Here is a 12,651-nt window from a genome sequence, read left to right on the forward strand (position 1 = left end):
ATATACATTTATGAAGGCCTGGGACACTCCCAACGTGATTGGCTGTCTAAACTTCCAAGCTGCGAATCATGACTCAGAGTTTAAGGGCCAATGGCAGAGGCTCAAATCCTGAAATGTTCTGTGATTGAATGTCATGTATTGAATCAGAACACAGGGGCTCAGAATCCTTAGTCCAGACGCAAGCTCAGGCAAACACAGACCACTGAATACATAACAGGAATGTGACATTGCATCATCTTCATCATCATCATTATTAAAAGAAGTGTCATTATTCCATACTGCTGAAGGGGGAAAAAAGCACTGTATATGGGAAACAGCAACAAGAGGAAACCTCATGGATTACCTTCGAAGTGTAGGATTTTTTCCGTTTTGAACCCGCTTTTTCGTTCTTTCTTTTGCCTTTCCCGTCCTCTTCTACCCGGTCACCTTCCTCCTCGCTGCTGGCGTCTGCCGTATTCCCTCCTTCCCCCTCAGTTTCTGATGAACTTTGTTGCTGAATTGCCTTTGGAATGAGACAAATCGTTGCAGCTTGTTTTGTAACATCCCATATGAGGGAGAAACTGATCTAGAGATACTGGGCACTTTCTACCATTCTACCCAGATGTGAAACAGCCCTACTGTACAGATTGCCTACTTCTAAACAGAGCGGGACATACTCAGTGCTAACACATGCGGGTCCTGCTATCCAAACGCTCGTTCTATGAAAATTCACTCATCTGAACGTGATGAATTAGTACCCAAATTTTGCTATACACACCACAGATTCAGATAACCAAACAGCTGGACCTGCGTGTAGTACAAATAAGCAGCCTTATTATTTGTTTGTGTTTTGCTGGTCCACAGCAGCCATTTTGCCAGAAACTCTGGTGGGAGAGATCGGATGAATAAGGGAGCATCTCTTCCTTCCTTCCTTGTCTTTTGCCAAGTTGTAGTGGATTTCCCTGGGTTTTTTTCTTCTTCATTTGGGAGTCAAAATTCCATGGTTGGGAACGCATTAGAAATGTTTCCAAAGGAATCAATGGAAATTGGCAACTCACTATGCAAACGCTCACCTAACAAATGATTTCCTGAGAACGTATGTGTTCAGATAGCAAAACCTCCATGTAATGTACTTAAAACAGATAAAAAGGTGGTGCTGTTTTGGGGAAAGGGAAGGTTAAAGTGATAGAGTTGGTTCCTAGAGAGAAGAGAGAGATTACAGAGGAGACAGTGGCTAGACCACAATCTAGAAAATGGCTGACCCATCTATGTAGACCATAATCTAACCCTAATAGCAATGGGATGTTTATCTGCACCAGGGGAATTTTTTAAAAGTACCATTAGAAAGGGGAAAGGGGGAAAATGAAAATGAAAATGAAATATTTTCTGAGTTATGAACAGGGAAAATGTGAAGGACTGGATATTTTGCTAATGACATTGTACAGGTGTCATGTAACAAGTCACTAAACCAAGCAGTGTGGAAGCTGCCGCTGACATTTTGTTGTTGCTGCTCCAAAATTTAACCTCTTTTTACTAGACCTGACAGGCGGAGGGATGGAAGACAGTGAGAAGGACCCAGAAGGGCCCCCAACCATTTGCAATCTTATTTACACACTTCTATGGTATCTGAGATTTCAGCAGGAATTGCTCCCACACTTCCTGGCATAGCTTCGCAACCACAGGGGCCAGACACTTGTTCTTCCTTTTAAAGAAACTCAGAAATGAAAGCTCCGCTTCTCCAGAACTTGAGATCTCTGCTCACTATCACATCCTGTGGTTTGCTCCCTCTCTCATGGGTTTGAGGCATTTTTAATATTTATTGTATTTCTAACTTGTCTTTCTTCAGACTGGGCCCAGAGAGAGGAAGAAAGGAAAGTACAGCCTTTACAAACAAACAAACAAACAAACAAACAAACAAACAAACATTTGGAGCCACCCTGCTAGTTCTAAACCCCAAACATAAAACATGATGATTCTCAATAAGACCTGGTCTTATTATCATGATGGATTTGGCACATTATAACTCAATGCCCAGAGGCATTGTTGCTGTAAGATGTTTCCTGCTAACTCTAGACCCCTCTGAGGCCTAAAATTGTCTGTACTTTGCTAAGTGTGCCCTGGGAGAGGCTTAGCTGAGAAAAGCTAAAAGAGAAAAGAAACCATTCTTACCTGGTATCCAGTAAACTTGACACCGGGGTTGTTTTCGATTTCCCACAGGCCTTCGTTAAATCCTTTTCGTTTGTTCGATTTCCCAAACTTGTCTTTATATTCTTTGTATGGGAAGAGATCTTTAGGCCCCAGAAATGCACTGTGGTTTAATGAAAATGACAGTCAAATGCTAGTTTCATTTGCTATATTAGGTACAGTAATATGACAGTCATTGTTCGAAGAAATTGGTCCCATGAAAAATGGAACTAGCTAGTCCTGATTGTGGCTTTGTTCAGACATCACAATACCAAACCATGGCTTGTGGTCAGACAAAACATAGTTTGGAGCTGCATGCCTGCTTTCCGTTTTCTGTCTGCTCAGCAATGTAGTCTTCAGATGCTGCAGCCTCTGGAGGAGGAACAGCAACTGTTGCTATGGTTTGCCAATTCAGGCATCACAACAAACCATAGTTAGCACAGACTAACTATGTATGGAAGTGAGAACTGGACCATAAAGAAGGCTGATCGCCGGAGAATTGATGCTTTTGAATTATGGTGCTGGAGGAGACTCTTGAGAGTCCCATGGACTGCAAGAAGATCAAACCGATCCATTCTGAAGGAAATCAGCCCTGAGTGTTCACTGGAAGGACAGATCGTGAAGCTGAGGCTCCAATACTTTGGCCACCTCATGAGAAGAGAAGACTCCCTGGAAAAGACCCTGATGTTGGAAAAGATGGAGGGCACAAGGAGAAGGGGACGACAGAGGACGAGATGGTTGGACAGTGTTCTCGAAGCTACCAGCAAGAGTTTGACCAAACTGCGGGAGGCAGTGGAAGACAGAAGTGCCTGGCGTGCTCTGGTCCATGGGGTCACGAAGAGTCGGACACGACTAAATGACTAAACAACAACATGGTTTGCGAGCCTCATGTTAAACTGCTGATTCTGGTTTTGTAACCAAGGAGAAAATATGGGTTTGTCAATTCATACAACATACCATGCAGTTTCCTTAACCATGGCTTGACCTGATGTCTCAATAGAGCCTAACCACAGCCTCATTAATACCAATAGCGTTTAAGTGTGACAAATCTAAATAAGGGCACTTTGCAATGTTGCTTCGCTCTTCCTACTTTTTATTTTGCTTTACAATCTTGCTTCCTGGTTCCAGTCCCAGTGGTTACATTTGGACAGAATGCTGGCCATCAGCCAAGATTAAGTAAATTATCTAGGCACTTATTTCAGACTTCAGTTTTATCCCTCTCAACATCTGAAAATCTCAGAGCTGATTATAGTATTTATGCATTGTGTATGTATAGGACGCGGGTGGCACTGTGGGTTAAACCACAGAGCCTAGGGCTTGCCAATCAGAAAGTCGGCAGTTCGAATCCCCGCGACGGGGTGAGCTCCCGTTGCTCAGTCCCTGCTCCTGCCAACCTAGCAGTTCGAAAGCACGTCAAAGTGCAAGTAGATAAATAGATATCGCTCTGGCGGGAAGGTAAATGGCATTTCCGTGCACTGCTCTGGTTCGCCAGAAGTGGCTTAGTCATGCTGGCCACATGACCCGGAAGCTGTACGCCTGCTCCCTCGGCCAATAAAGTGAGATGAGCGCCGCAACCCCAGAGTCAGCCACGACTGGACCTAATGGTCAGGGGTCCCTTTGCCTTTTATGTATTGGTAAGCCAAGAAGAAACCTTGGCTTCAGATCGTGGTCTAGAGACAAACAACCCTGTTATGCTCAGGCCAGTGGCGTAGCGTGGGGGGTGCATGGGGGGCCGGCCGTACCGGGCGCAACTTCTGGGGTTAGGGCAAATCCACGGGTTGGGGGCGCAAATCCACGGGTTAGGGGGCGCAAATTACTTGCCTTGCCCCGGGTGCTGACAACCCACGCTACGCCACTGGCTCAGGCATAACACTAATGGCTGTGTGCAACATTATTATTTACTCTGGCTCCAGTGTGTTCCCACTGGTGGTGCTTCAAACATGGGGCTAGCCACAATCCTTACATCCTGTAGTTTCTTGAGAAATGTTGCTGTTTGATGCACTATCCCTCAAACCATCTTTCATCCAATTTGAAAACGTAAGCCACATTCACTTTGCAGGTTAGCTGAGGTGTGTACATTTGAGACAGCATGTGAATGGAAGCTTTTCTTCCAATGACCTCCCCACCCCCTTGCCGGGGTCCTGATCCAGCTCGTACTCCCCATCCCTGCTACTTACTTAAAAAAACACCCATTCATGTCACTGCTAAGAATGTCAATTGTGCCTTGCCCAGTTTGGCCCTGTAGCTGAGGGGACGGCTTGCGCCAACTTCCCATGTGGTCAACCTCTCATGTAGTCCAGCACAGAAGGACCCCAAATAACAGGGGTACTGTGAGACAGAACATTAATAATAATAATAATAATAATAATAATAATAATAATAATAATTTATTGTTTCTACCCTGCCCATCTGGCTGGGTTTCCCCATGAGCTTAGCGCAACATTAATTCAAGGCTAGTTCTTGCTATTATAGGTGTTCTGCTGATGTTCAAGATAATTCCCGTGGTGCTTATGCATCAGTGGTTCACAAATCATGTACAGTGATGTGGGCTGAGTTGAGGTCTTAGGCTATTGCAACAGTTTGAATGTTCACTTGTTTCGCTGTCCACTCATCACTGTATTGCAACAAGACTGCTCATGTGTCTAAGGTTACTTGTCCCTCAAAGTAGATGTGTCATAAACATACGTTTAGAGCTGATTGGAAAATGTTTATTGAATATATAGGGGGAAATTGTGTACAGTTGAAAACGTAGTAGTAGTAGTAGTAGTAGTAGTAGTAATAATAATAATAATAATAATAATAATAATAATAATAATAATACCCCACCCATCTGAATAATAATAATAATAATAATAATAATAATAATAATACCCCACCCATCTGACTGGGTCTCCCCAGCCACTCTGGGCGGCTTCCAGCAGGATATTAAAAACACAATAAAAGATCAAACATTAAGAACTTTCCTAACAGTTGGCAACATTAAGATATATTCAGCAGTGTAAATAAGTTTTGATGGATACAATAATGGAACACTGAATGGTTGAGTTTATGTAAAATATGCAGGGATTTATGATATGCAAAATGAACCATGGAAAGAGAAGAAGGGAAGTCATTTATATTTTAAGGATGTTTAAATGAGTATTCTAAATGGTAAAACAGAAAATTTAATTTTACACACACACACACACACACACACACACACACACACACACGTCAGGGTTACTGCAAACCTAGAACACATTACATATGCAGACACATTGTACTCTTATCACCCTAACGGAAATGGATGGAGTTCCCAAACGATACCACTGGGTGTATGTTAACTCTGCACTGCTTCCTAACTCTATGATTAGGACACTCTGCAGTGCTATTGCAGTTAAATGTTAGGTGAACCTGCCCTCCTGTGGTGAAACTGCAAATTGCCACTTCCAGCGGCCTGCAATTTGCTGCCTGTCCATATTGGGGTAGCATTGATAAAATCTTTTAGCCACATAAACGTTGCCGATTTCCTTGGCATTCTGAAAGACCTTTGAGCTTGTCCTGTGGTTGCTTAGTGGGGAGCAAAATACAATCCGTTGCAGAAATTTCCCTCCCTGGTACGCAGGATGGTGGCCCCACAAACAAATGAGATCAAGACATGTATTTTTAGCTTGTTTCTAAAATACGATTCGGGATAACAAATGTAAGGGAACAACCTACAGTCACAAATTGGCAGCAAATCTCAACGCCTGCTTGAACAAACACCACGGGAGCAGGGGCAAAACACAGCACTCATAATAACGCTAACATTATATATATAGCACTAATAACTAACAATACAAACCAAGATTAACAACAGCATCATAATACTATTGTGGATAGTCCTCTTTGCAGGCCACAGCAGACATCTTTAGAGCATTACGGCCATCTTTTTGAGCTGCAAAGGTGGCAACCTGTTTTTGTAATGATTTTATTGTGGTCTGCCAACAGATAGCAAATGATATCAGCCAGCTCTTGCTCCCAAAGGTTTTTCCTCACAAAGCAAGCTCTGAGATCTCTATACAAGCAAGGAGGCAAAAGCATTCCACAAATGTGGCGTCACCACAGAAAAGGCCCATTCTTGTGTTGCCACCCTCCAGACCTTTTGTGGAGGAGGCACACAAGGTGATGAAGGTGATGATCACAGGGTCCGGGTTGGTGCCTATGGGCAGAGGCAGTCCATAACAACAACAACAACAACAACAACAACAACATCATCATCAACAACAACAACTGCTTTTATTTATATCCCGCCCTCCCCGGCTGAAGTCGGGCTCAGGGCGGCTAACATCAGATATATAACATTAGTATAAAATCAAACAAAATTAAATTACCTCGTAAAAACAGGTCAAAATCAAATTAAAGTCTAATTAGATGGCTTTCCGCAGGGTTAGGTTTGGAAACAGTAAGTGCTCATACCTTGCGGTATTGCGGTCCTTAGATATATCTGTTCCATTTCTATCGTGCCCTCCCTCCCAAGAAACATAAGGTGGCAAACAGCCAAGCAGTAAAAAAAAATACAATTAAAATATCGTTTATTGATGAATTGCCACTTAATTGTTCATTGCATATGTATTTTTTAAAAATAAAATAAAATTACAGTACATTAAGTGGATTAGTCTAGGCCAGGCTTCCTCAACCTCGGCCCTCCAGATGTTTTTGGCCTACAACTCCCATGATCCCTAGCTAGCAGGACCAGTGGTCAGGGATGATGGGAATTGTAGTCTCAAAACATCTGGAGGGCCGACGTTGAGAAAGCCTGGTCTAGGCCACAGTGAGGGGAAAGTCTTAGGCAGAGTTTACCCTAAAAAAGCACATTCTTTCCCTTAAAGAATTCTGGACACTGTGGTTTATCTCACACAGAGTTACAGTTCCCAGCAACTACAGTGCCCAGAATTCTTTGAGGGACAGAACATGCTGTGAATGTGCTTTGCAGCCTTAATGAATGCAGAAAACTTCAGTCTCCTACCAATTTCAAAGCAAGCTCATTTCTTGAAGAGAAGCACTGGGCTCAAATGGTTTAAAAGCATATTTTTAAAAGGGTGTACGTTTGTTCACTTACGTTTCATGAGTCCCGAAAAAGAAGATGGGGTACTTATTTGCGGGAGGCTTCACGGCTCCCTCAGGGAGTTCGTCAATCTGTTGGGAAGAAACAGATGTGGGCTCATTACCAAATGTCCAATGAGTCTGACGGTAAGGGAGGACTGGCTGGAAATTTCAAAGAACACAGCATAATGGACAATGCAGCTGGCCAACTCAGGGATTCCTAAACATGCATATGGCTGGTACATGAGCCAGTTCAAACCCTCCAAGTGTCCCTATTTTCCAGGGACAGTCCCAGATTTCCAGAAGCTGTCCTGGTTTCTGATTTGATCCCTGAATGTCCCGCTTTTCCTGAGGAAGTCCCTATTTTCATCAGAATATGGAGTTATGTCAGGGGTGAGCAAACTTTTTCAGCAAGGGGCCAGTCCACTGTCCCTCAGACCTTGTGGGGGGGGGGGCGGACTATATTTTTTTTGGGGGGGGAAATGAACGAATTCCTATGCCCCACAAATAACCCAGAGATGCATTTTAAATAAAAGGACACATTCTACTCATGTAAAAACACGCTGATCCCCGGACCATCCACGGGCCGGATTGAGAAGGCGATTGGGCCAGATCCGGCCCCTGGGCCTTAGTTTGCCTACCCATGAGTTATGTGATCCCATGAGCCAAGGAGATAAGTACCATATTTTTCCGTGTATAACACGCCCCCGTGTATAAGACGACCCCTATTTTTGGAGACCCCCCAAATTAAGGAAATGGGGGGAGATTGCCCAGAGTTGTTCAGCTTATTTTTTGGGGGGGATTGCACAGAGTTGTTGAGCTTTTTTAGGGGGGGATTGCCGCCAATCGCTCACCCGCAAGACCGCCACTGCCAATTGCACACCTCGCAGAAGAAATTGTCAAAAGCAGCCGCCAATCACATGTCCAATTGACAGAGCAGCAGCCAATCATCATCAGGCCACCAATCAACCACCACCAATCAATCGCCACTAACAATCTCCTGCTTGTGGCTGCCACCAATCGACCGTCCCCCTCTGCACTATCTGTGTATAAGATGGCCCCCAATTTTTAGCATTTCTTTTTTATATAAAAAAACTGTCTAATACAGTGGTACCTCGGGTTACATACGCTTCAGGTTACAAACGCTTCAGGATACAGACTCCTGTAACCCAGAAATAGTACCTCGGGTTAAGAACTTTGCTTCAGGATGAGAACAGAAATTGCGTGGCGGCAGCGGGAGGCCCCATTAGCTAAAGTGGCAGTTGGTAGAACCCCTGCTTTCATTTCAGGGGGAAATGTGAACATCTGCAAATATTTGCTTGCATGAGAAACTGACTGTGGAAACGTACTAGGACAGGGGTGGCCAGCTTCCAAGAGAATGTGATCTACTTGTGGAATTAAAACTGGCAGTAATCTACCCCCGTTTTGGGGGGTTCAGGTCAAAGTTGTTGAGCTTTTTTAGGGAGGGGAGTAGCCCCGTTTTTAGGGGGTTTGGGAGGGAGGCATAAGTTGCTTAGCTTTTGGGGGGGCACAATGTTTTTACATTCTTTGGGGGTCAAATCGAATCTCAAAGGATCGCTGGGGGAAAAACAGCCTCAGTTTGTAAACTCCAGCTTCCGTTCTCCAACAACGGAGGGTGGGGTGGGGCGAGGGGCCGGGGCCGGAAGGGGGCCAGCGGTCGACTGCGATCAACCAAAACCTCGCAGGGATCGACCTGTAGTTCGCGACCGACCTGTTGGACATCCCTGTACTAGGACAAAACCCTGTCCACCATAAATTGAGTATGAATGGTCAGTTTTATTTAAGATAAAACAGCATTACCAGAGTCAGAAAATTGATCAAGTGGCCATCTATAAATATCTAGGGCTATATCTTTTTGCAAACAAGAGCTTCAAGGTTCAAATGCAGTGACTGCATATGGATGCTGCAATAAATCATAGTTTCGTGCAACGGGAATGAGCTCTCTCTTGGGATCACACGTTCTTCCATCTTCTCCTGCACAGAGTTCTGAGACTTTCACTTCTCCTATTACTTAACTACGGCTTCCTATGTTGTGGAAATTGGGAACAAGCAAAATCTGTCAAGGTTGATATTGTTCCAAGATTCCTTCATTCTGCAAGGAGGTGGACTAGATGCCTTGAAAGGCCCCCCAGAACTCCAAAATTCTATGAGAGGGGGAAAAAGGGATGAGCAGGAAGGTGGAGACCACAATTTTGGGCATGGCAAGCAAAGGTCACCCACAAATTCTACATCTCTGTCCTTAAAATCCCCTTCTTTACGATTTTTTTCTTTTGCACGTTAGTTTTAGCCAATTGATGGCCTTCAAGGGGGAAAAGAAAGGCACTCATCTCTTTCAAGTTAAAAACAACAATTCCCTGTCTGGTCACCTTAGTGGAAATGAGGTGGGCAATTATGTACAAGCCAAAAAATATGTGCTTAAAAATATTGCTCACATTTGTATTTGTCCCTTTCTCCAGGGAACTCAAGACACAGCAACCCTGTGAGGTGGGCTTGATCAGGGAGGGTTGTGAACTATGGGGTGGGGGGGAGCCTAAATGCCAAGAGCTGGATCCCCTCTATGGCTGTGCCCCCCAATATAAGAATTGGGGTGTGGGGAGCTGAGCCATCAGAGACACAGCCGCAGGACCGGTGAGACACGATCATTAATTTTGTGAGGGAGCGTCTGAAAAGGCTCTACATGCCGCCTTTGAATGCTTACGGTCTGTTTTCTCCCTGAGAGAGCCATACAGCTAAAAATTGGGGGGGACAAACCCCAAAAAACACCCACACACAAGAATGTGCTGTAACACATGCACAGTCCCCATCGGCCACGACAACTCCCTGCCATTTTGCTAGCTGGATCACCTCAGCGCCAGAGGAAAGCTGCTGCTATTTTCCCACTCAGAGAACGGTAAGGAGGACAGCAGCGCTGATTGCAGAACCCCCCCCCCTCCTTCCATCCCTCAGACTAGCCCTGTTCACTCCCCAAAGCTTTTGTTAAGGCGAACTCCTTCCCCGAGCCGGATTGGCTGCTTCTCGCAGTGTTGGCGGAGACCCTATAGCGAGGGGGGGGGTGTGTAGAAAGAAAGAAAGCCCCTCAATGCTTGGAGCTACGGAACAAAAGGCAGATGAGAGCAGCAGCCTCTGTTAGTCAAATCGACAGGAGAGGCGGCCCCCATTCCACCGAGGGAAATCATGCAGATTCTGAAGTGCCGGCTATAATAATCACCACCCACAACCAGAGTGCAGGTTTGGTCTGAAGCAGCAAAAGCAACTCCTTTCGCTCCCCCTGCCCACTGTGCATGAATACAAGATCCATGCTGGCAGCAGAGCATGCGGCCATTTCCATCAGGTCTGCCTAACCAGATACAGAAAGCTTTTCAGAAACAGAACACAGCTGTTCAGCAGCCTCCCTCATTGCTGGAGAAGAAAGGAACCCGAGTGGGGATTTTTAGGGAGGGGGGCAGGGAGATGCTCCATTCCCCTTGAATCCTCAGTAGGGTCAGAATTCAGCTCCTTCCTGCTGCTGTTTGAAAGCCCAAAGTACAGTGGTACCTTGGTACTCAAACGGCTTGGCTCCCAAGCAAATTGGCTCCCGAACGCCGCAAACCTGGAAGTGAGTGCTCTGGTTTGTGAACGTTTTTCGGAAGCCGAACGTCTGACGCGGCTTCCGATTGAGTGCAGGAAGCTCCTGCAGCCAATCGGAAGCCGAGCCTTGGTTTTCAAACTGTTTCGGGAGTCAAACAGACTCCCAGAATGGATTAAGTTCAAGAACCAAGCTACCACTGTATACCAATACAAACAATGTCTTCCCCCACATTAATATATACAGGGAGTGGCATCCTACTTTGGCTATACTTAAGAGTAGACCTCGTGAAATTATTCCAAGTTAGTCATGTCCAGGGCTCCTCCCACAAGCCGGAACTTGATGGAACTCAATACCAGCACCTCTCAGGTGGGCGAAATTGCCATTATAAGAGAACAAGGGTTCATGGTGGGTTCCGGGAACCTCTTTTTCTAGAAAAATAGCACTGTTGTAATTGTAAATAATTTAATTTGCATACCGCCCTTCATCTAAAGATCCAAGGCTGTTCTACCTGAGGTGGTCCACCTCACTTTGCCTGGCTGGCTTCTGTTTCCTCTTTTTAAAGGTAAAGAGACCCCTAACCATTAGGTCCAGTCGTGACCGACTCTGGGGTTGCGGCGCTCATCTCGCTTTATTGGCTGAGGGAGCCGGCGTACAGCTTCCGGGTCATGTGGCCAGCATGGCTAAGCCGCTTCAGGCAAACCAGAGCAGCGCACGGAAACACCGTTTACCTTCCCGCCAGAGCGGTACCTATTTATCTATTTGCACTGTGACGTGCTTTCGAACTGCTAGGTTGGCAGGAGCAGGGACCGAGCAATGGGAGCTCACCCCATTGCAGGAATTCGAACCGCCGACCTTCTGACTGGCAAGTCCTAGGCTCTGTGGTTTAACCCACAGCGCCACCCGCGACCCTTTTCCTCTTTTTAGGAGGGGGCAAAACCCAACCAAGATGAGAGATTAGATCCCCCCTCCTTCACTTCCCCTTAGCTGCACAGAAAACACCAGAGCAGCAAGGCAAAACTACTACACTGGAAGGGCTACAGCTCAGGAGCAAATGGCCAAGATTCAATCCCTGGGGCCCTCCAGGCAGGGCTCAGAAAGATGCTAGAGAGCAGCTGCCAGCCAGTGTGGACACTACTGAGATAGATGAATCAAGGGGTGTACTCAGTATAAGGTGGTTTCCTATGAGCAACTCTGGGAATGCGGGAACAGCAGTCAGGAAGCTTTAAGAGGGCAAAAGCTGATCAAAGGTCCATCAAAACCAGATAAACTAAAAAGATAGACGAAAACGTATTATTCACAAATCAACAACATTCATGACCCAAGGTGTTCTAGATCTCGGAAATAATCTTGAACAAAAAATACTTTGAGAACTATGTTAACATAGGCTGATATCCAACTGATGCTTCCCCATGTACCTAATGATAATGGCATACATATCTCAATTTCATATTTTGTGCATAACAATAAAAACTTGACAGTGAGGCTCTCCCTCTTGCTTCTGGCATTAAATCATTCAATCAATCAATCAATCAATCAATCAATCAATTCTTTATTGAAGTCCAAAGACCCACAAGTAAATTATAGTACATAAAAATACAGAAAACATACATACTACTTGGACATTGGATTAAACTAAGTTAGTTTCAGACCTTTAGCTAATACAAAGTGCTCTCTGATCCTGGCTGCCTCAGAAAGAAACTTGCCAGCTGCCAAAGATATGCAGGGAATCCTATCCTCCAACCTAACATAAAACTGTGTAGGTCTTCCTGGAAGGTTTGCAATTAAATGACTATTTTTTGTTGTCGTCGGATCTGCTTGTATAATCTGCAGGCCAC

At 45.1% G+C, this 12,651-nt stretch overlaps 1 protein-coding gene across 1 annotated transcript in view; it reads right to left on the minus strand.

Moving 5' to 3' along the window:
• The window catches only part of HDGFL3 (HDGF like 3), a 57,318-nt gene that overhangs the window by 6,615 nt on the left and 38,052 nt on the right, over window positions 1–12,651 (minus strand). The window contains exons 2-4 of the mRNA XM_081839351.1: window positions 7,244–7,320; window positions 2,149–2,287; window positions 344–502 (exon numbers count right to left, since the gene is read on the minus strand). Coding sequence (XP_081695477.1) covers window positions 344–502; window positions 2,149–2,287; window positions 7,244–7,320 — 375 coding nt within the window. The remainder of the gene's footprint in view (window positions 1–343; window positions 503–2,148; window positions 2,288–7,243; window positions 7,321–12,651) is intronic.

Source organism: Podarcis erhardii (assembly GCF_964252035.2).
Source record: "Podarcis erhardii genome assembly, chromosome: 14".
Classification (NCBI taxonomy): domain Eukaryota; kingdom Metazoa; phylum Chordata; class Lepidosauria; order Squamata; family Lacertidae; genus Podarcis; species Podarcis erhardii.